Below are 24,376 nucleotides of genomic sequence, written 5' to 3'. Positions count from 1 at the left end.
CATTCCTCACCCCCACCTCTTATGTGCCCCCCCCGTCTCAGTGGAGTTCATGGCGAGGCTCCCCTCATGCATTCCTCACTGACCAGGCGGCTGAGAGGCACACAGATACCCCCTTAAGGAGCTTTGCTCTCTAGAGGAAACTTAATCTCCTTTTTTAACGCCATCCGAAGGCTCCTCGCAGGCCCTGAATAGAGCAGGGGAGGAGCCGGCTGCAGAGTATCTCCGAGCCCACATGGCAGCCCAGCCCAAATCTGAATATCTGAGCCACGGCGGAGCTGAGGAGCTCCAATGCCAGCACAGGAATTAGCCCTCCGACAGGCCACGCTAAATCCCCCGCCCCCGGCCCCTCCACCCCACTCGCTCCTTCTTCCTGTACTCTGCTGCAACGCCTCCCCCAATTCACCCACCACCAAACGTGTATGATGGGCTGTGATAGACACACACACAAAACCTGAAAGAAACAGATTGAAGGGAGTTTTATGCTCATCATCATGAAAAAAGATACTATTCTCTTAAAGAATAATGGCACTAAAGCAATGGGCCACCAATACGTTTACTGGGACTGCTGAAGCAATAATTTGATATTTTAGGAAATACACTTGTTTTACTCTTGATACCACTCTGACTTTGTATTTGTTTATTAAATATGAAGCTAGAGCCAGGAGAACTGTTAGCTTTGCCCAGCATAAAGATCGAAAACAGGGCTAAACGGCCAGCTCTGTCCAAAGATGACAAAAACTGCCTACCAGCACCTCTTAAGATCACTAATTAACATGATATATCTTGGTTGGTTTGATTCAGACAAAAACCGAATTGTAAAAACGTCAAATTGTGGTTTTACAGGGGGTAAAGTTTGGTGCTGTTTTTTGGCTGGAGGCAGTTACTTCCTTGACTCTTGTTGTCAACATGCGGTTGCCAGGAAACCACCATAGAGTCAATGAAGTCACTGCTCCAGGCCAAGAAATAGTCTGATACATAACACCCTGTAAACCCGCAACATATCAATTTTAACACTTTGGTTTTTGCACGGATTAAACAAATGAGATATAATAGAACAATCAGTGAGCTTTAGCGTTGCTGGCATGCAGATTTTGTTAGTTTTGGACAGAGCCTAGCCAGCTGTGACCCCTTGCTTTCAGTCTTCATGCCTAGCTGAGCTAACTGTCACCTCACTCCAGCTTTTTAATTAAAATTATCCAAAATTCTCTCTATCAACACAACCAGTTCATGTTAACTATTGACCTCTCAGACCTTTCTGAGTGGTCGTAAGCATGAACTGGAGAAACACGCCAAATAAATTGTGTCGTCTGTCAGTATTTTATCACCCTGTCAGGTCTGGCCGTAACGACAGAGATGACTCCCTGCTTTATAAAACCCAAATTCTCTCTCACTTTCTCTCTCCCTCCGTCTGCCTCTCTCTCCCTCTTGACCAAAGGGCAAGGGTAAATATTAACCCTGACAGACTTGTGTGAAAATCTCTGAGCCATTTTATTTGGACGGAGGTGTGACAGATTACCGAAGAAGGGTGGATTCCACAGTGGCAAGAGGTAGCGGCTCTCTTTACCCAAACACTTTGGGACCTGTGCTCTGACATGCTCCTTTAGCACCCTGTCAGGAGACTATTCCCTAAGCAAACACAGCCAAAGCTTTCTCTCCACAAGGCGGGCCCTCATAAACTCCCTGAAAAGGACTTAGAGTGCTGAGGAGCAACAAGAAAACAAGATGTGGGGAGACCAAACAGACCTTAGAAAGCCCTGGACATGGTGTCTTTAGTCAACTTAACAGGAGTATGGTGTTCACTTAGGGGAGTAAAAGGAAAGGCAAATTTCAGCTCCATTTTATCTCAGCAGGTCCAAACACAGACCAGTGCTGTATTTCATGCTGAAAAGTATCCAAGTGATTCCAACAGAGAATAGAGGGGAAATCTGAGGAGAACAGCCTGTTAAACCAGTTTTCTGTCTAATCTACAATATTTATTTTAAAAAAAATGTGTTTATTCTCTCAGATTTCTACTCTGGTCCAAGTGACAAAAAAGCCTGTACTTAGTAGTAGTAGTTGTGTCTGCACTTTTTCATGTTAAGTCCTCATTTAAAAAAAAAAGTGGAATAAGGAAATGAAGATGTGAGGTTTTTCCAGGGAGTTCAGGTCATATTACATATAATTACTGAATATAAAGATAAAATTTACTGTACTTTGTAGCAATGTATCACTTACTGATGACTGGTGACGTGATGGTCATGCTCAGTCTGCCTAGGCGCGGACTTAAGAATAGCACTGTGATCCAGAATTGGACCCAGCAGAGTAATTTATGGTCATGGTGTGAGATTCTGTCACAGCCATGATAATACAGTCCACACACTGGCTTAAGAGAGACAGGAAGTATATGAGGAATGTAAAACCTGAGCAGCTGTTGGACTGTCAAGAAGATACATGCAGGTTTCTTTCAACATGAGAAGCAATTTTGTAGATATATTGTTAAATCTATTTCTTTTTATTAAAATTTGTCAGGATGAGTGGAATTTCAGCTACCTCTTCTGATTAAGCACTTCAGGCCCCTCTGTCACTAGAACATCAGACACATTAAATTGGATTAAAACTTATTTTTTGTCTATGCTGTAGGGTCAGCTAAACTTGGTTCTTTGGCTCCTGGCAATCGCTGAGAGATTTCTTGAGTTCTTGAGTCTGTGTCAAGAACAAAGAAGGGGCAACTCAACTTACAGTAGGCAAGATAAAGAGAAAGGTAAAATATAAAGGAAGAGTTTGTGGTAAATGTGATGAGTGAAAGCCTGGAAGCAGCAGAAACTGTGGTGAGGACTGTGGCTTGGTGAAAACTATTTCTGATTGAGCTGACATACTCTTCCCTTCAGCAATTGTTCTTTTATGAAAAGAGGAAGTCCCTACTCTGAATTCAACCTTACATTGACTCCAATATTCAAGTGCTGTCCAAATTAAATCAACCAATTCTTTAAACCTGCAATAATTTGGAACACTTGGCGGCTGAGCAACAAGCTGTAAATGAAACACTGACATACTTGTTGTAGAAATTCTGTAAACACTCTGGACACAGACACAAATAAAACACAGATTTGAATATTAATGGGATTATTATTGATCAATAATAGGAGACAGCAACTTACACAAGTCGGCAAAACACCCCTGTCTCTCCTAACAGAGAGCAAACCTAATCTTTTAAAGTTTTCTAGAGAACAAAGAAACTCATTCTGGTTGGTAAGTAAATATCAACATATATGTTCCATCCAATGGTCAATTTGCCAAACATACATTCACATGCATATGTATAGGAAATAGGAAACCAAGGGCCCAACAACTTAACTTCATTAATCAACACTAGTCCAGTACAGTATTACCATCTTTGGTCATGAAGAGACTGAGGCCTTGCTCTTCTGTTTACATTACATGTTACATAAGACACAGACTATCTGTTTGAGCTGAATCTGGGTTTAAGTGAAATTCGTCTTTTAAAATGATATCTAAATGATAAACCCACTTACTTTACTCATTTTCTATCACATACTATCACCTAAATTTGATATGTTGAATGTGTTAGCAGACATGGAGCAACAATAGCATTAATTCTGAAGTTGTGTTTTTAGGCAACCTTATGAATGTAAATCCAAAACGGACTATCCTTTTAACTGTGTTTGCTTCTCTACCAGCTCCTAAGGGAAATAATTGGCTCATTAGCTGCAAAATGGTCTTGCTAATTGCTAACTTTGTCTATCCTCCGATTGTTGTTGGGCAGGTAGCGGACAGTGGGTTTATTAGGGCTTTTTTTCCCTGAAAACATCTGCCTGCTGCAATCAAAAACAACGCCAAGATAGCAGAAAAAGTAAACTGAAACAGTTAAGTTACGAGCTATAAAACCAAAACAATGAGCTAAAAGATGCTGTAAAACTTTACAGCAGCAACTACAGAGTGAAAAGAACTATAGAGCGGGGTGATAATTTTCTGTGACTTTGTCACTACGAGCAACTCTTTTCATGCATTGTAATTTGAGCCATTGTTAATATAAAAATATAGATTAGAGCAGCTTTAAAGTCTTGCATTTTGTTCACTATGGATAAATACATGTATGGCAACATGAATTGTTGCCCTGATTGATGCACGGAGAGATAGTGCAAAAGAAATAGGTGTTTTATTAGGTCCTCCTCAAGATTTGACCAAAGGGGGTATAACTCTTAGATATATAGATCGTAATATTCCTTTAAGTAGTGTAATGAACCTCTGATATGTGGCTCTCGCAGCCATGTCAGTCTCAAATATTGCTCCTTCAAACTTGTTTAAGACTTGGCCAGATACCTAACAACAGAGCATGCATGTGTATATGAGTGTGTGCGTGTGTGCGTGTGTGTGTGCGTGTGTGCGTGTGTGTCTGTGCGTGTGTCTGTGCGTGCGCGTGCGTGTGTGTGTGTGTGTGTGTGTGTAACCAGGTCTGTTATTCCTGTGTAAGCCTCAGCCTGCAAACGCACAGAGCGACAAACCTATATGACCCCTGGAGCAAAAACTGGGTCGAATGGATGAACCAAGAATTAATTTACAGGTGGTGGTATCGAGTATTACACAGGTTCACCAGGTTGTACAGGCAGAGTGGTGATGAAGGGCATGAGGGCAAATGGGGGGGGGGGTTCTTAATTCAGAAATGGGCCCTAATGAGTGTATTCCTCTGGGGGTAAGAGGGATCAGTAATTCACAGTTTCTTCAATTGAAAAAGTGAGTCAAATGGATCATCCATTTATTCATCATCTGAGGAATCGTCTTAATTGGAATTCAATTTAGCAGTGTATGTATGTGATTGTGTGTGTGTGTGTGTGTGTGTGTGTATGTGTGTGTGTGAGACAGTGTGTATGTACAAGTACAGAGGGCACGTTTGACCGTCTTTTTAAATTTGCTGTGCTTGATGGGCTCTGAATTTCTCTTCAGCCCTGAGCAGACTTAGATACACTTGTCACATAATCAAATGTGAAATAAAAAGTACTGTGTGGTGAAAGGGCCAGGACTTTATTCCAGGGGAAATAATTTACTTTTTCTTCCTCCCTTCTCTCTAGCCGGTTGCTTTCATGTCATTTAGATGAGTGGTTAATAAGGCAGAGCGTTAAGAGGATTATGATCTGGTTGGGCCATAGTGGTGGTGGTGGTGGTGGTGGTGGAAAAAAAAAGGGGGGGGGGGAGTCAGAGCATACAAGGCAGTGAGATGTGGGGGGCATATATTCGGCTGGTACAATACTGGGCAGGAGGAGAGCATCCTCCTCACTGTCAAGATTCATTTAGTCAGAACTAAGAACTCCAATAGGCCTTAGCTCTCCAATAGGCCATATCTTCTTCCTGTTCTTTCGGGCTGGGGGGGATTTTCTTTAAAGACTCATTCCATCTTACTCTCTGCGTTAATGAAGACCCTCAAAATGGTCCAATGGGAGGAGCTGCAGGTGTTGGTGAGCCAATGAGGAGTTAAGAGCCTGACTCCTGAGTGGTGTTTGAGGCTCATTTTAGAAAAAGGGGCAGATGAGGAATCAGAGGGCTTCATATATCAGCCCTGGTCTGTGAAGATTTTAGGGCCCTGTGTGCTGGGAATCCTGAGATAGAGCTTAAGAAAAAAGGCTTTTGAAAAACTTACACTTTTTGGCAGAACAGAGTGGTTTCATTTGAGAGGAAAGGAAGATATTTGGGTAAAGTCTCTTACAGGTAGAGCGGACTTCACCTGGGAATCATCCTCTTGATGTGTTCTTAGAAGAAGTCTGAGGATGGACAGGGCTTGACTCAGTATCTCTGAGGAAGTAAATGTAACAAGAGCTGCCTCTCTACTGAAGAGTCTTACCAACACAGACACAGATTCCCACCACTGCTGGTCCACCGCCATTGGCTAGTGTCCTCCGATGCCTTCTCCAAGCGAGGCACTTTGCGAGAGCCCATTTTAAGAAATCTCCGTGGATCAGCCCCAGCTATAGCTCTTCTCGCTCAACCGAGAAGACACAAGCCTCCCCCCACCACCACTCCCAAACACCCTATGCCTTCCTCTCCCCCAACACAACCTCCCACCCCAGCGCCCGGCACCAGGCTTCTTTAATGCATCTTTAATTCAGCAACTTTGAAGTGGCACTCCAGCAAATGCACTCAATCAATTATAAATGAAATAATCTCCTTATAATATTAGAGATTTTTAAAGTCTAAGAAATACTGGGAGATTAGGGAGCCCAAATCAGTTTTAGCGGTATCTAAAGTGACAGCAGGAGAATCATTGGAAGGAGCGGGTAGAAACTTAAAATGATTATGTAGATCTGTGTCACTGCCGAATGTTTCTGCAAATCCCTGCTGGATCTACCGCAACGAAGGAAACAGATTATTCCTGGCCTTATTTAAAGGGTTGGAGTTCTTAAGTGGCTTTTTAAAAGGAAACATTTATATATATTTACACATATATTTAGAGCCACTCTCTCTCCCTCTCCACAGCTACTCTTGAGGCTCCTTCACTGCCATCTTTTACCCTCTGGGTCAGCCTGCGTTGTAACATGCACATGAGCCAGCCTATTGTACATTGGATAAAGCTGTTGTTGAAGTTTTAGCTTATGGCAACAGTGATAACTAATTCATAAAAGCTAAGGATGACTGTAGATATACAGTCATTACATACATTTTAGCCTAGTGGTGTTACTGTATGTTGAGACTTGATAAGTTTGACTGAGGAGACACCTTTTCATAGGATGGCTCAGGTAAATGAAGAAAAAAAAAATAGCGGAAAAGATAAACAAGTAGAGGCTGCATATCACCTTCTTTGCTTTTAATCAACTTGTATGTTATTATTCACCTTTTATGCATTTATTTCGTGACAAACAGCACAAATCTGGTATAAAAAAGTTTGTCTTTGGAGCATATTAATAGAAAAAACTCTGCCACACATGGCCCAGGCTGGGCTCTACAAACCTTGTGTTTATTTCTACCGCAGCGGCTGTTGTGTTTATCCCCTCCTTCCATTACTGACAGTCGTAGAAATTATGACCCAGCTCACATTTCTATCACGCTGGGGTTCATTCATCTTCGATTACACCTTTCAGATGATATAAATTAGGCCTATCCCACACTGTTAGCTTGATGGATTACAGGGGCCGATATGAAACACACTGATCAATATCATGGATTAGTTTCCTTGTTTCAAGGCTATGCGTCTCTGTGAGAGCACGTTTTTGCTTTGCTAGCCTGCTCAGCACTCTGCCACATTTTAACTTTGTAGCTGCACTTGGGTGTAACATCACAGAATTCTCATCTATGCGAAGCTAATATAAAGAAAAATTAAAGTTTGCCCTTTTGTTATTACTCTCCCAATCCACATGAGTGCTCACATATTATGGATTATGGATTATGGATTTTCACTTGGAAAGTCCTGCAACTTTGCGGTGCACCACAAAGTATAACTGTCTCTGCAAGAATCTTTTTTCAAATTTCCCAGTGGATCAATTACACTATCAAAACAGGGAAATTCTGTTTATTGTAGCTGGCACTTAGCTGAGGGCAGGAGAAAGCAGAAATCAATGTAGGGCTAACTGCTCCAGAGGGCAGAGGTCATAGAGGTCTTGGACTCAAGGTGCCAGTGGCCCTCACATCTAACTAGCTCCTGCAGAGACTTAAAACAGTGTCAGTGATCTCCATATGTTGTCCACTAAGGTTTTGTTGTAGAGAGAATAAAATACAGAGCACAACACTCTGCTTACTGTGCTCCCGCATCCCCCTAAGCTCTACAGAGCATTTTAGCATCTTTCAGCTCATTGTTTTGGTTTTTAAGACACACCACTAACATGCTGTATGCTACCTGTCCAGCAACCAAACAGCGGACAGACACAGTTAGCAACCAGCCGGTGAACATAGTGGAGCATTTAGAAGCTAAAGAGCTAGATATTCCCCTGAGGAGTTGGTTGAAACCACAACAGAGCTAAAATGGGAGGCAACATTGGGCCAGAAACATTTGAGTTGAGTAGTTCGCTATTAACAAGTTTTTAAGGTCCTTGTTCATTGCCCCCAAGCAGCCAAAAGATATCATTTAACATGGCTTTTAAGTAATGGCTTTTTGTTGTTTAGACAAGCAGTAGGTGTCTGTTACATTGAAGTTTTATAATGTCAGGGCTGTTACAGAAAAGAGCCACAATGCTAGCATGATATCTGGTAACTGGTGCACTCCTGGGGGGGGGGCGGTGCCAGTTGATTAGGAGCAGTGGTGAGTTAGAGAATATATGAAGGAAAAAGAGTGTTTTTCTGTTCTCTGACAGGCGGCATCGAGATTTAATTTTAAAACTTATTTTGCGGTTAAAACTTTATTAATTAATTACCAATGTCAGCGCAAGTGACACTCAACCTTGCTTTTTACTCATAAATATACCTAATAAATGTTTTAGTCGATTTCATCATTTATTAGAATGCAAATTCCACTGCCTCATAATTATAATGTCTAACTCTCATTTAATTTCTATTTTCTCACGTGCTTCATGTAAACCATTGAGGCTGACGAGGAAAACATCTTACGCACTGTTTAAGATGTGGAAAGATAAGTAAATACAGGCGAGTGCAGACAGCACAGGCAGTGTATGGCATTTGGCTTCTTTATCCAGACCTGCTGACAATTTGACAGGAGGTGTGTTTGACAGTGCCTTTTACCAGAAATGGATAGAAAACAGCTAATTGTGAGAAGTGAGATTCATTTCACAAAGAGGGAAGAAGGCGTTTCAGGAAAGCAAAATAAAAAGGATATGAGCGCACTGAGAAACTTACTGAAGCATTTATCAAGCTTAAAGAAAATTGCTCCATATGTACAAGGTGCAGGTCAAACAAATAAGCTTTTAAAAATCAATCTCACCAATTACTGTCTGTCTCCCTTCTGAATGAGTCACGCTTGACTCGGCACACAATCAAAAGGGGCAGATGCAGAGAGAAGCTGAAGAGGGAGAAGACTGACAACTTCATGTTTAGGTAATTATCACCACTTCTGGCATGAGCTGAGGGGCCTCTTAGCTGCCTCATTGTTGTTGTTAAACAGTTTGCTCTGTTGATTGATGATGAAAAGGGAACATGCACCCACACCTCTCCTGGGACTGTGACATAATGTCTGTGCATCCCCTGTGACCCTGCCAGCTGGGCAGGCTAAACACAACACACACACAGAAAAGATTGTATGGACCACCACAGGGGGCTAGCTATCAATACATTATTCATATCCATCTGATGAGACATACTCTGAGGCAAGGCACACGCACACTCTCACACACACACACACACACACACACACACACACACACACACACACACACACACACACACATATATTTAAATGCAGCCACTTTATCATATCACTGGCAGGGCTGAGAAGTCATACATCCCCGTTGATGCTCTGGTCTTTTCCTGCACTGTCATCAGATTCCCCGGCTCTCCCTTGTGTGTTACTCCCTCATTCATATTCATGTAGAGTCAGATCTCTACCAAAGGGCTTCTCTGCAGGGTGGGGAGGGGGTGTGTGGCAGGACCCTGAAGCAAGGAAAACACTCAAAACACACACACACACACACACACACACACACACACACACACACATAAACCATCACAGTCAATCTCAGCATGAAACATATTGTATTTTATTTTTTATAGGAAAAATGTGACAAATGTGTGTGATTTAGAGAATAAATATTTCAAAATAACATATTCATGGGAGAAAAAAAATCACAGAAAAAAAACATAATCTTCACCATTTTGTACCCTGCAGAATCATGTTCAAATTAAAGCCTTTTCTGCCTGTATTTAGTTTCCTCATGCTCACGTTCCAGCTCAGTGGGCTGCTAATCAGGGCTCATTAGGAACAGATAAATACATACAGATATCCATTGGCACTGGCTCTCTTTGACAGGCTCTCGCTGGCCCCCCTGCCCCTGCTGTGTGCTGGAGGGATTATCTATCGAGAGGACGGCAGCTCTCACTCCCAGGCTCCTCCAGCCAGCCGGCATCTGACAGGCAGGACAGCCCGGCTCTTTACATGGCCAGTTGGGCCCAGCAAGACTCCTTTTTTATTCTCAAGGCCTCACTCTCATGATTTCCACCACCTCTCCCTCCCTTATTCTTGGTCTCTGATGATTGAGGAGGTGCTCATTTGTGGGTATAAAGAGTGAATTTTTTCATTTGAGTCTTAAGAATCATATTACTGTTAGTTTAGTCAGCCAGACTGCTGACCTGATCTACCTCTTTTACCCCAACGTTGTTGCAGTTAGTGTTCTTCATTTGTCCCCGATTGGTGGGATCCATGTGAGCAGGTATCCAGGTTAAGTGGCCAACCGCAGCATCCCCGCAGAGAGCTCAATGCCTTCAGGCCATCTCACGCAGTAATTTCTTAAGCACTTATTTCCAGACTGGCTTGTGTTCTCTGCAGAGGCCTCCACCACACTGTAATTAGAGACAAATGGCTGGGAGTAGACCTGCTGATCTGCAGGTATAACCCAATAAAATATTATCCCAACTTTGCTGCCTATTGTTACCGCACAGTAATTAAGGGTCGTGTAATTTGTCTGAGGTAACCTTACTGAGTTACACAAAATGTTACACCGACTCCAAATATATCTTCAATGGAGTCCTGAAACAAAGATAGATACTGGAAATTCAGCATAGGAATCGCATAGATAAAAAAATATAAAGTTTCCAACCCTCCAACAAAAATACTTAATAAAAAGCTGATTTAATAAAATGCAAGAGGTAATGTTAAGATAATGCTGATTACAAGAAATATTAAAGGAATTGTTTGACATTTTGGGAAATACACTTATTTGCTTTCTTGCACAGAGTTAGATTGACACAACTCAGTCGGTATGATAAATAGGCAGGAGACTGTTAGCTTATACGCTAAAAACTGAAAGCACAAGGAAACAGTTTCTGAAGGTAACACCTCAAAATCACACCAATTAACACATTATATATATCCAAAATCTAAAAATGAAGAAGTTTTTGTTGTTTTATGATATGAAATTATTATTAGTTGGAGTAATTCTCATCCACAAGCCACACAATTTTGACCACTGGCTCTTCTTTTCAGATAGTTTCTGGCTCCTGTTTAAGTGGTGATGTTGGGTTGGTGTTCCTGCGGTCAGCCAGTGGGTTAATGCTGGATGTGGCTCTGCCCCGACAGCCTGCCAAAGCCTTTTTAAGAAGGCTTTTCGCAGAACAAGGCATAAACCCAGCTTATGAAACAACAATAAATCAATCCCTTATGCTCATTTCATAAAACACTGGATAATAAAGCTTATGGGGGAACAGCTTGGTTTTTAATAGGGCCAGTGTGCTGGGCTCGCAGCTGATGAGAAAGAGAGATGATAATGGATAAATGGAAATTTAACAAATTTATCAGTAATCAACAATCAGTGGGGGTTTTTTTTTGTTATTTTTATGCTGTGTGTGTGTGTACACACTTTCAAACACAGCTGTGTTTGACCTCACTGCAGCTCATTTATCAGATATTAGGCAGAGAAAGCAGCACTTCCAGAGGTGTTTGAAACAAAGCTTCTGTTCAGCAGCCATTATTCTTATTAAAGAGGAGAGGAGTGCAACTCGACAGTGACTTAAGCTCAACAGATGAGCCTCAATTCTCTAAATGCTTGAAACCAGATGACCCACAGATGCTTTAAAGCAGATTTCCCAACAATAGACAGATGTTGGATGTTGAGAAGTAGCTAGTACAGGGGGGGAGCAGTTATCACACCGGCTGAGGTTCTTTCCCGTCCCTTTAATCGAGAAAAGACTTCGAGCTGTTTCTAAGTGCTCCTAAATCAGATAAAACAGACAGAGAAAATCATCTTCTTCATGTAAGTGTGTGCTGCTTTGTGAGGCTGATATGGACCAGAGAGGATTACGCCTGGATGGGAGGCTGGCTTTAGAAGGACTATGAAGATGGGAATATAGACTTTCCTACTTTATAGGATCATGACAGACAAATAGTGGATGGAAGCCATGTGTGTGCAGCATGCAAAGATTCTTAAAGGGGAATATCGCTGAATTTCACAGTTTAATACTTTATTTCTCAGCCTTAGCCTTAGTTTTAGTAAAACATTTCACACTGGTTTCTGTTCTACTGATTAGCCCAGTGTATACTTCAAAGGACAATCAATTACAAAAGGCAATATGGTGACTCTAGTACTTCTAATTCAACAAAGGGCTATATGACTTATTCGTCTTCTAAAAGTTCAAATAAACATTGTATGAGTTTGTGCTTTTAGTCCTAGTTCCCAATCATCGGCACTGAAACATCTCAGTTTTATAATTTTTGGAGATATTGTCTGATCAACGTTCATATGTTAAGTGTGAAAATAATTTTGCCTTAAAGGAAAAATCAAAACTAAAAACAGTATACATTACTTGTCTGGACCTGTTGCTTGTAGTGAATTTTTCTGGTTCTAGCAGTTCTCCATGAACGCTGTGCAGATTAGTATGGATATTTTGTGATTTGACAGATGTGTTTGTTCAAAATGTTCCTTCATTGTATTGATTCAAAAAATTTCATTTCTCTCTCAAAACACATTTACAGTTGAAAATTAGTAATTTGACTGTCATATTATACTGATGTGAAACTGAGAGAAATTTATTGTAGGGATACCAGTTTCTTCGCTGATAGATGCCTCAATAGACCAGAAAGCAATGTTACCTGCACATTTGTAGACCTGTGATCTGATAACACTTTCGGTAAAAGACTTTTTAAAAAGGATTGTTCTCATTGTTTTCTCCTTACACATCCTTATACACAGAATGTACTTGGCACCACAAACTGTTGGCACAGTAAATGTGAGAAATTGCCAGTTTTTATTTCTCAAAGCATATACCACTTAGTAGTACAATAATTTAATTTAAAATCCATTTTAACATCCACAGGGTCTCATAAGATGTGTATCGTTTTTTTTTAAATACACAATAAGCAACACTAAAAGGACTTTAGGCCATTAACAGAGCAAAGGAAACCAGAATCAGCCTGTGTGTGACTCTAATGTAGGTTGCTGACTGTCCTAGTCCCAGCCCTTTCCCTGGGTGATAGTTAATTACCTTGGATAAATCCATTGGCAATTTGTCAGGCTGTTCCAGTACGCCCGCCACACACCTCCACCCCACCCCACCCAAACCAAACCACTTACCTCCTCTCTTCTTCCTCGTTCTAAGCTCATGTAATGAATCACTAATTACTCCGTCCCTGACGAGCATCCCCGGCCTATTATCTCTTAATTACCCCATTCAATGAGGCATCAGCACAGGCCAGCAGGGGGCATGCTTTCAAACAAATCAGGTTGTGCTCCATGGTGTATATTAAATTAAAAATGCCTATTGTGTGTGGATGAGGACTGTGTATTTACTGTCAGGTGGTGAATTATGTATGTCACCATGTTTCTGTTCGTATACCTGAGAGGGTGAGCAAGACACTGAGAGCCCCCCGGCTGTGGTGGTTTATGTACGTAGAGCCAGAACGAACTGGCTTGTTCTCAATCTCCGCTCTGCTCTCTGAGTGCTGAGCACCAAATGGTCCTCTTGTGGAGCATTTGGGCTGTGGCAGAAAATGGAGCCTCTAACTCACAGAGTCATTTGCAGATGCGACACTTGGGATTCCAAGCGAGTTGCCACAGATCAAAGATAGAAATTGGAGTTGGTAGCAGACATGAAATGGGGTCAGGGGACAGACACACACACACATGCACACACAGAACATGTGAGTTTTAGGGTCCTCTGATTTACAAGGGGTGGGTCTGTTCAAACAATGTTGTCGCGGGTGAACTGTAGTTTACAGATTCTCAGAAACAGACTTAGAATAAAAAGCCTCAATTGTAGCTGTCATGCACTATCTTTTGAAGAATTTCCACATATGAAATTAAGTAGATCCTTGCTGACTTGCATTTTTCTTGAACGTAAATGTGATTTGGACACAGGTCGGGGTCACCAAGTATGCGTGATGGAGCAGATTTTCTAAGTGGTGTGTGAGGCGGGAAAGACAAATTCCCATACTCCCTTTTCCCAGTCTGAGAAAAGAGCAAAGAATAGGTTCAAGATCACACGGTTGTCGCTTGTTTACATCAACCGACTAAACCAAGAACTACTTTTTAAAGCGTCCAAAAGTGACAGGTGCCCCCTGCCAAGTCCTCTTAATAGTTAAGGTTTTTGAATTTAATCTCACTAATTTCGACATATCCCTCTAAGGATCTTAAAGCTTAACTTTAGAAAAGAAAAAAGACCCTGTACGGCCCTTTTTGGAATCCCGGTGTCGTTTTTTTGTCAACCCTTTAGTGAAAGCCTGTCAAAAGTGGTTAGCTTCTCCAGTGAAACTACTTCTTTGCATCTTAGCTCCCGGTCTTGCCCTGTGTCTGCACAATTTCTCTCTATCCTCTTGTTTCTCTCCTTTTGTTTAGATAAAGCGAGGGATTAGGAAAGATTTGCCCCCATAAAGTAGTGGTTTGATGGGCTTTTATCCCACCATGTTGCTAAAGCTGTGTAGCCCCTGGATTAGGCCCTGACAATAGGAACCCTTGTGCTGGGCCACAGCCTGAGGGCCACAACCAAAGACCAGCTCTGAGAAAGAGGGAGGAAACAAACCTGCCAACCTCGATATGTCAAGTCTGCCAGAGAAACCGTTCAGAGGAGCGGCCCTGGCTACAGCATGGTGTGCTGCGTCTACAGGATCATACAAGGATAAACAATAGTGCGAGTGAACAATGTGTGGTCAGCCTTACAAATAGAGAATTACTGTGTTTCTGTCCCAATTATTATATTCTTTCTACGCCAATATCTACCAAAATGTTTAAAGTTAAAAGTTTTAAAGGCATTTTTAAAGGGGAACTTTGATTATACACATTAAAGTCTATTTTTAAGGTCTTGGGGAGTACTACTTTATGTGTGAAGTAAGTTGTATAAAGCCTTTTGTGGCTTTTGGGTGAATGAAACAAATCTGGTGGTTAGGATGAGGCTACCTACATTACGCTAGGCTACATTAGCTGCTACTAGCATAACACACCCAAATTTCAAACCAAACGATTGGCTGTCGAGTTGCGTTGTCGGTAATGTAGGCCCCAGATTTTAACAAGGAAGATGAACGTGTGGAATAAAAAAGACGATATCTCTGGTTCTGCCGCTTCATCCTTTTTTTTTTTTTTAAATCTGTCCACTGTGAGACTGACATCGTGAGTTACAGGAGTGCATGTAGAATCAGTGGAGTAGTCCTTTAAAACTCCACTGAACAATATTTTTATGGTGCCAATAGATTCAATGACTGTGTGTAATGCAGTCGTTCTCACACTTTTTCTGGCATGCTCCCCTTTCAGAAGGTGAAAAAAAGAAGCCAAATTTTTCCCCAAGGAGTTGGTGGAGACCAAAACAGAGCTACAGGGAGATTGAATATTCATCAGGTGGCCAGAGACAGGGCTCCAAATGAATGATGATGTTGCTCCGTGTCTGCTGGATGTGTCATGAGGCAACTTTGTGCCAATAACCTCAACATAACAACTTTAAAAATGTGATTGAGTCAATCTTGTGTTTAGAGCTTTTTCTGCTTCAACCAAGTGGACAAAAATAAATAACTAAATAAATAACATTTAAACTATTTTTTGCCACTCATTTGATTTTTTTCTTACTGTTTTCTCGCTAAATATGATGAGTTTTTATAATTAAAATGTGACCATAATTTTAACTCTGCACTGGTGTCTTGAGTTACAGGAACTCTATAACTTAAAAGCCTTTGTTATGTCAACTAAATGTTTATGTAGTCACTACAGTAAATAGGCTTCTCCTGTGGTTATATAGAATGCTGAATTACAACACTTGTTACTCTGGTGTTTATAATATGTAAAAGAAACAATGTCAATCATATGAATGTGAGGGAAGCTAGCACACAACTGGATATATAAGAAACTATGTAATCTTATCCTTCGACACACAGTTAAGTGATTTCTGAATACAAAAAAAAACAAAAAACTATGTATATCCAACACATATCTAGAAAGTCTTAAAGGCGAATGCCCAGCTAATACACAGCCAGAGGCTTGCTAGTGGCAAGTTGCTTTGTTACTCCAGTCACACAAGTCCCATGGAAGCAGTCAATTCTAAACCATACATCAAAATGATTAATTTCACCCAAATGAGCACAAGCTAACCTTGACTAAGAGCATGTGCAGGCCAGAGCAGCTGGATTGAAACCTAATATATTCATGAAGTTAAGGAAAACCTAATGATAAAAGTTAATGGGCTCTGAAGGCTGAAGGCATCAACTTTCTCCTCGAGTTGATGTAAAATGCCACTTGGAAATATAGGGAGCCATTTGAGGGGTAAAATTACAAACGCTCATGCGTTATAAACCTGATTAAAAACTGAACATGATTTATAAATCGCTGCAGCTTCCTCAGCTGAGCTTTGATTCAGGCTGCCAAAGTCCTGATGCAGGGATAAAGTTTTGATATTCAGAAAGCAGGCGGGAGGATGATTGAGTGCAAAGACGATAACTCAGATCTGAGGAGAGGCTTTAACATGATAAAGCTTGAATGCAGCCAGAGTTCAGAGAACAATGAGTGCGCCAATGAAATCCACAAAAATCTGAGATGAATTTGGGGTTTAGAAAGTTAGTCTGGAGCGAGCCGTGCTGAGATCCTGAAGGTGATCAGGATGAGAAGTGGGTGTGAGGATTGTAAATAAAGAGATGGGTAAACTGCATTCAGGGTAATCATCATGATTAGGCCTCAAAACCACATATACTGTTCTGCAAAAGAAAACACTTGGGGTTGCTGTTTGTGTCTATTAAAGTCCAAAGTACTGCAAAAATGTGTCTATTAATTGATTATGCAATCAGCCAAAAATATTCATTATAATCTGTTAATGGTTTAAGTCATTTTTCAAGCAAAAATGCCAAAAACTTCTCCAATGTGAATATTTACTGTTTTTCTGTGTTTCTTATCATTACAAATTGATTATCTTTGGGTTTTGGACTGCTGGTTGTACAAACAAAATATATTTGATGACATCTCCTTGGCCTCTAGAAGGTTTTGATGGACCTTTATACACTATATTCTGATATTTTATAGACCAAACTACTAATCACTTATTCAAATAATTGTTAGCCACAGCTCTGGTCTATGCTGAGATTAAAATACTGCTACAGGATGAACTATCCACTCAACAACTACACTTTTATTACTCTAAATATAAAACATCATGGTTTTGTAGGGCCGAATACAAAACAATAGTTAAACTGTCGGAAAATATGCTTTAAAAATGTGTTTATTTTTTTTCTTAAAATTCTTCTGTTATATCTCATACAACAATTGTATTCATTTAGAAATGTAGTCGGGAGTTTATGCAGCTATATAACTGAGTGTGAGAATGACAAATACGGTGTCACAACTCCGAATAAACAAATCAGAATACTTTTAGAAAACTGTAAATGTATGTCTTTTGATTTGTACTCTAAAAGTCTTTATATAATACTTCATATATACATCAAATATACATTATATTTACAGACATATATACATTATTTAAATATATACAGATATATATACATTATTTAAATATATATATATATATATATATAAAGAGAGAGAGAGAGAGATCTGATAATATGTATGTAGCCAATATACATATATCCAAAAAGGGGTCAAATTGTATTACACATATGAAAAAGCTGTGTGAACAGAGACTGTGTGAGTTCACTGTCCGATCCATCCCTGCATGGTGAGGAGGGGCTGCTGCTGCTGCTGCTGCTGCTGCTGCTCAACTGGACTAACATCACTCTAATAGCAGGCCCTCTTGACTCTTGCATTAAAGCCCTCGGCCATGCTGGACATTAGCCCGCATTAAGTTCCGTAAAAAAGCTGATTTGAGGAAGAGCAGCTGAGAGGAATTCCTTCTCGCTTTAATTGCTTTAGAAACGGTTCCCACAAAGAGACACTGGCCAGATTTACCTCCAGTTTAAGTTCTTATTTCCATCGGTTCACAAGTTAATCCGATTTTTTTTTCTCCTCTAGGCTCAAATGCTCTGCAGCTACTGACAAAAAAAAAGAGAAGAATAAAACATAAGGTCGGAATTAAAAAAAACAAGTATTAGAAAATTATTATTATGGATTTTTTTTTTCATTAACAAACCATCCACTTCCGCCCGGAGAACCACTTGTTGCTCGAAAACGTGCATTAAACTCACTCATTCATGTTGCTTTCACATTTTGGATTTTCCCAAGTACATAAAGTACATAACATGAGCTACCTATGTAAAATTACAGCTGAAAAAGGAAAAAAAAAAAAAAAAAACTACAACACTATACATTTGTAAGTGAAGTTAAACGCGTTGAGGTAACCTTTAAGAGACACATTCATTTTTGTTTTTTCTCACACAGGCTGTTGTCAGGCGTCTACATGTTCTGCGAATCAATGTGGCCAAAGATCAAATTGAGTTTAGGAGTTTAACCCCCCCCCCAGCCTACCTTCCTCTTTCTCTCTCACTCTCTTCAACAAATTCAACAAAATATGCAAGCTTTACATTAAAAGGCTACTTTTCGCTGCCCCTAATTCCAGCCTAAACGGGTTTTCTCCGGGAGAAGAAATCTTTTCTAAAAACCTTGAAGAAGAGAGGGGCATTATTGTTTTAATCCTCTTACCAGCAGTCATTTTAAGACATTTTTTTGGAGGGTGAAATGGCGTCTTGTCTACCCAATCCTAACCTAAATCCCTCGGGGCCGGGGAGCTGCTGGAGGCAGTGCAGCCCAGCCTGCATCTCTCCATCTCAGCTGCCTTTCCCACCGAAACCTGCAGTCACACCGAGGCAGGAGGAAAATAAAATTAAAGCGCGGAATTAACCTGAAAGTCGCCATGCTAGAGAAAGTAGGCTAGTATAGGCCATTGCTTACCGTTTTCATATCATTTAATTAAGACCTGTGTTATAGACCTTTTTTGGGTTTTTGGTTTTTGTTGTTGGCTGAATTCAAGCATTTAGTTTCCTTTTAAAAGGTTCATACTTATTATAGACCACTACTCAAGCAAATATTTAATTTGAGGACTCGTCAAAAAAAACAAATTAAAAAAAATCTAAATTCAGTTTCGCCACAGACCTAAAATCAATCCAAAAAAAGGTTTATCTATAGACTACAAATGGTAATTTCAGTGTTTATTATGCCTTTAATAATATTATTGAGGGTGAAGCAATTCGAAGCTAATGTGGTTAGAGGAAAGTAGCAGTAACTGGGATTTGGAGTTAATTCTTTGTTAGGAAAAAATGATATTTACATGCATAAGTGCAGCCCTTTGACCTCGGCTTGAGCTCACATATTGAAGTGGACTCTGAGATATTAAGAACAAAGAAGAAATAATAATTAAAGGCCGGAGTTTCACATAACTGGGAATCTTTTTAAAATGCATCTTGTTATATTGAGATTTGTTCAAATCGCTTTTAAAGAGAATTTGCAGTTTAGGTGGAACTTCTCCTATAGCGTCAGCGGGGGTCCCCAAATAAGACCAAACACTAAATATGATCAACCCCAAAAATAACAACAATCCGCTTGAAGTTTATATTGATATAATTTATTTAAAAAAAAAAAAAACTCCTACGTACGAAATTAAAAAAAAATAAATACAAAACTGTCATTTATTTCTTCCAAAACTAAAAGAGCGGCAGCAGAAAAGAAAAGTCGGCAGCTCGGATACAGAAATCATCTCTGAAGTGAGGAAGAGGGAGGGTGTGTGTTTGTGTGTGTGTGGGGGGGGGGCGCAGAGCGACGTGATTGGCAGAGAGAAGGAGCGTCTGAGCGTCCCGGTGACCCCACCCGGGGGTCGCTTTAAAGGCCGATAGATGGCAGCTCAGCATCCTCCCACATCCGCAGAGAAGCGAGTCGGAGCGCAGCGCGGACGCACCGGGAATACCGTCAGGATAGCAGAGTGACCGGCCAAGCAGCAACGGCAGGAAGAAATGAACGACCGCCTGCGGACTTTAGAGACGGGGGTTTGAGAGCGAAACACTCGGCTGCCCTGCTAGTGGAGATATTTCGCTTCAGATACGCAGACAGGAGAGAGGTAAGAAGTTTGCTGGGCGGAAGTTGGAGCGTCTCGTTGTCACACACGAGTCCTGTGGTGGGATCAGTTGTCTGATTTTAAGATTGTAAAATGACTACAAGGGACTTTCTTTCCACTTGTGTGTGTTGTGTCTCTACAACCACCGTGTCTTCTAAACTCCGTGATATCTTGGACAAAACCGGTTCCCAAAGTGCCGCTCGGCGACTATCTGAGATCCCTCCGAAAAAAATAGTTACAGTAGTGATTTGCTTAAGTAAACTAAATCAAAAGTGTTAAAAACTGTTCGGAGTTTTCAGTCACACACACACACACGCACATATATATACACATATGTGCGTATATATATGTATATATAGCACTGACCGTTAATAAGGCTGTAAATTCATGTTCTTCGGGCCACCTCTAAACGTTGGTTAATAACGATTTTGTGGCAGATGTCTTCTGTTTGTTTTCGTCTGGCATCACAGGTTGTTTCATTGACTATAGCCGAATGATTCCCATGAATTTCCCATGTAGTTGAAGTTTGTGAATGCTGCTGTCTCAGTGCCATGTATGCAGAGGCTCCGGCCCCGAGGCAATCTGTAGTAAATGCTGTATAAATCATAAATCCACGGCAATTAGCATAATTAGGCTTAAATCAGAGCCCGAGGCTTTTGCGACATTGTCCTGAAAGAAGAGCATTAAGATGAATTTTTAAGCTGAAGATTTAAAAAAAGAAAAAACATCGAACAGATTACACGAATCCTGCCAGAGACTGATTCATTAAAATAATGCAATGAAATAGTCACATGTAACCAAAAAATGTTACTGAATTAGTCACACGTTTTGATCACACAAGGTTACACGCGCACACACACACGCACACACGCACGCACGCTGGCCCACCTTTCACATGTCAGGCCTGATGATAAATTAATAGCCTCGCGTAGTGGAAACCTATTTGCACCCACAATAGACAGGAGGCCAACTCGGGATCCCGTGCATATTTCACTGAAGACCTGCCACAGATCTCCGTCAGCCTCCGGGCGCCTGAAACTGACCTGGGACCCGCCACAGATTGAAATTAACCCCCCCCCACCCAGCTCGAGTCAAACTCTCTGGGAGCCAAGTAAATATTTTCTCGCACCTTCTGTCAGTCCAGCCCGCGGAGGTTTGACTGCGTTTAAACTCGACACAGAGCGCACAAAATAAAAGCCTCAAACTAAAAACTCTTCAGACTGAAAAGTTATTTTGATTGTAGCTGATGAAATAAGAAAGAAAAATCCGAAATAATTCATTTCGTCCGCCTATTTTGTTGTGTGTTAACAGAAAAAAATGTCAATTCCTTTTTTACCTGCATGATCAATAATTAATCATTATTATTTTTAATAGCATAATAATAATAATAATAATATTAATAATAATAATAATAATAATAATAATAATAATTGTAGACCACTTTGATCAGATTATTAAATTAGAGCGGGCTATATGCTTCCTAATAGAGGCATGTTGAAATAACAAGGGCCACAAAATAGTGTAATAATAAAAAACAGTAGACTAACATGTTACAACAAAATGATTGTACTGTTGAACTTTAACTTCAGAAGGCCTCAGCTATACATTTATTATTTGAGTGAATAAAATGCGAAATGTTACAGTGAATTCATCATTGCTGAGTGGAACTGGCACATTGTTTGAATCAGCTAAATCTTCTGCAGATCTCTGTTCACTAAAACTAAGACTGTTGTAAAATTGTTCTGTTCTGCGCAAGTAGATTCATAAACCCCATCATATTTTCTTTCTGACAGATTTAAATAAATAATAATAATAATAATGTGACATTTACAATTCCAAATCAAAGTTGTTGTTTTTCTTCCCGCCAGTGTGGGCAAACCCTCCCTTTCCTCCAAATTTACGTTTGGCTCCGCTTAATCGTAACTCCACAGCAACGAGCGTGAACTCTGTCAGATACAATTTTGCGGTTTCTTCCTAATCATTAGAAGTCATCCGCTCTGTCATTACTTGATAAAACGAAGGAACTATTTTTACTTAGTCGCGCGGTCTTTAATGCCTATAGGTTACTTCACCTGTTGCCAGTTCAATTGGTTAGGTTAAACCAAAACACTGGAAACCCGTCTTCTACAGCTTTTATCTATTTAAAATACCAGAACACAGTCCGATTTGTTTTCAGGCCCGACACTCACAGCAGCTTGCTTCTTCCTCTGCAAACAGCGCGTTGGCCATGCAGCACTACGGGGTGAACGGCTACTCTCTCCACGCCATGAACTCACTGAGCGCCATGTACAACCTCCACCAGCAGGCGGCGCAACAGGCCCAGCAGGCACCTGACTACAGGCCATCGGTGCACGCACTCACTCTTGCAGAGAGACTGGCTGGTAAGAATCAGTTGCTCATTTTGCTTTTCAGCTCCTCACTCCCCCGCCAATGTCATTCAACATCTGCATCTCCCTCAAGCAGCAGCTGCTTACTTCAACTGTGTATTTTAAGACGTAGTCAGAGCGTTTTGATCTGATGGTGATCACCCGCCCTTTGACCTGTCCCTCAATTAAACCGGTCATGTTTCTTGTTTCTCAACGGCTGCACATTTCAAGACATTATCCTTGAGGCCCGGTATGGCTCCCAGCACCGAAAGCAGCGGCGGAGTCGGACGGCCTTCACCGCCCAGCAGCTGGAGGCCCTGGAGAAAACCTTCCAGAAGACCCACTACCCTGATGTGGTGATGCGTGAACGTCTGGCCATGTGCACCAACCTGCCTGAGGCGCGCGTGCAGGTAAAACCCCCTCAGAATGCATTTATCCTATGTTTTTTTTTTTTGCCTGTTTGCAGGCTCAGTTGCTCAGCTTAAAGATTAGAAGGTTCATTTAAAGGCAGTCTCGTAGCATTAAGGATGACAATGGATAGGTGAGGTCCACTGTTTAAGAGTATTTTACCCAAGCTCTGATCTCTGTCTGTTTTCTCTGTCTGCCAGGTCTGGTTCAAGAACCGTCGGGCCAAGTTTCGTAAGAAGCAGCGCAGCCTGCAGAAGGAGCAGCTCCAGAAACAGAAGGAGGCGTCGGGAGCAGCGGAGGGCTCTACAGAGGACTCCAAGGCCAACCTCACCACCAACACCGCCACTCTGGTTCCTGAAGTCCGCACTCCTCCCCCTCCCTCCTCTCTTTCATCCTGTCACTCAGAGACAGAGAGGCTGGCAGCGGCGCAGCCCCAGCCCGGTGAGATGAGTGTGGAAGTCAACGTCACCTCCCCTGAGCCATCGGACAGTGAGTCAGCAGCAGAAGATAATGCTGACAGAGACGAGGATGAAATGAGGGGGGAGACAAGGGTGAAGATGAGGGAGGAGACGCAGGGGGAGGGGGGGGCGCTGCCGGGGAGCAGCTCCCCATCCTGCAAACGACTCAGCCCAACGTCAGGTAAAAATATACGTCTGTACTTTTGCTTTTTTTATTTGTCCTGATTATATGTCATATTTAAGAATCTAATCACATTCATTTACAAAGCTTTTTTTTACAGAATTAGTATCTAAATGCCAGACAAAAGCACACAGTTCTTTTCAAAACAGGATTAACAAAAAAATACTCACAGTAGAGGTCCGGGTGTGTTGAAACATACTTAAGTCCTCCTCCCCTCTTCCTTACCTTCAGAGTCTCCCCTGAGCTCCCCCGCCTTGCCGTCCTCCAGCAGCGTGACCAGCGGTTTGGCTCAGAGCAACTCCTACGCCTCGTCTCCCCTCAGCCTCTTCCGGCTGCAGGAGCAGTTTCGGCAGCACATGGCCGCCACCAACAACCTGGTGCACTACCCGTCCTTTGACATGAGCACGCCGTCCTCTCTGCCCTACCTGGGGATGAATGTCAACATGCCGTCCCCGCTGGGGTCGCTGCCCTGCCAGTCCTACTACCAGACCCTGTCGCAGGCCCAGCAGGTCTGGAACAGCCCGCTGCTGCAGGCGGCACCAGGCAGTCTCCCAGGAAGCCTCAACAGTAAGACCACCAGCATTGAGAACCTCCGTCTGAGGGCCAAGCAGCACGCAGCCTCGCTAGGATTGGACACGCTCCCCAACTGAAGCTCAGGCTGCTCATTCTACCTGTTCGGCCTCTGCTCTGAGCTGTTGCTATGAATTATGAGCCCTGTCCACAAGAGGTGACTCTGGCTCCCCAACACTTTGCTCTCGACCTCTCATCACCCTCAGTAACTCAGAGTAATCAACCAAAAACACATTAGAAATATCTCAGATTTAAACTAAAGCTTTTTTTGACTGCTACCTAATTGGCTGTCATAACGTTAAGTTTAAAATTCCTCTGTTCAAAATCTTTCCAAATTTTCAATTTGT

The 24,376-nt window shown here is 41.6% G+C and overlaps 1 protein-coding gene across 1 annotated transcript; it reads left to right on the top strand.

Annotated features, from left to right (window-relative positions):
* Nucleotides 1-22,273: 22,273 nt before the first annotated feature.
* LOC120791152 (diencephalon/mesencephalon homeobox protein 1-A-like) lies at nt 22,274-24,109 on the top strand. The gene is made up of 4 exons (XM_040129354.1): nt 22,274-22,427; nt 22,644-22,822; nt 23,021-23,459; nt 23,691-24,109. Exons 1-4 carry the CDS (start codon nt 22,274-22,276, stop codon nt 24,107-24,109), a joined length of 1,191 nt encoding a protein of 396 aa, XP_039985288.1.
* Nucleotides 24,110-24,376: the final 267 nt, after the last annotated feature.

Source organism: Xiphias gladius, chromosome 6 (assembly GCF_016859285.1).
Source record: "Xiphias gladius isolate SHS-SW01 ecotype Sanya breed wild chromosome 6, ASM1685928v1, whole genome shotgun sequence".
Taxonomy (NCBI): Eukaryota; Metazoa; Chordata; class Actinopteri; order Istiophoriformes; family Xiphiidae; genus Xiphias; species Xiphias gladius.
The sequence above is the reverse complement of the archived record's forward strand: the minus strand, read 5'-3'. Positions and strand labels throughout refer to the sequence as shown.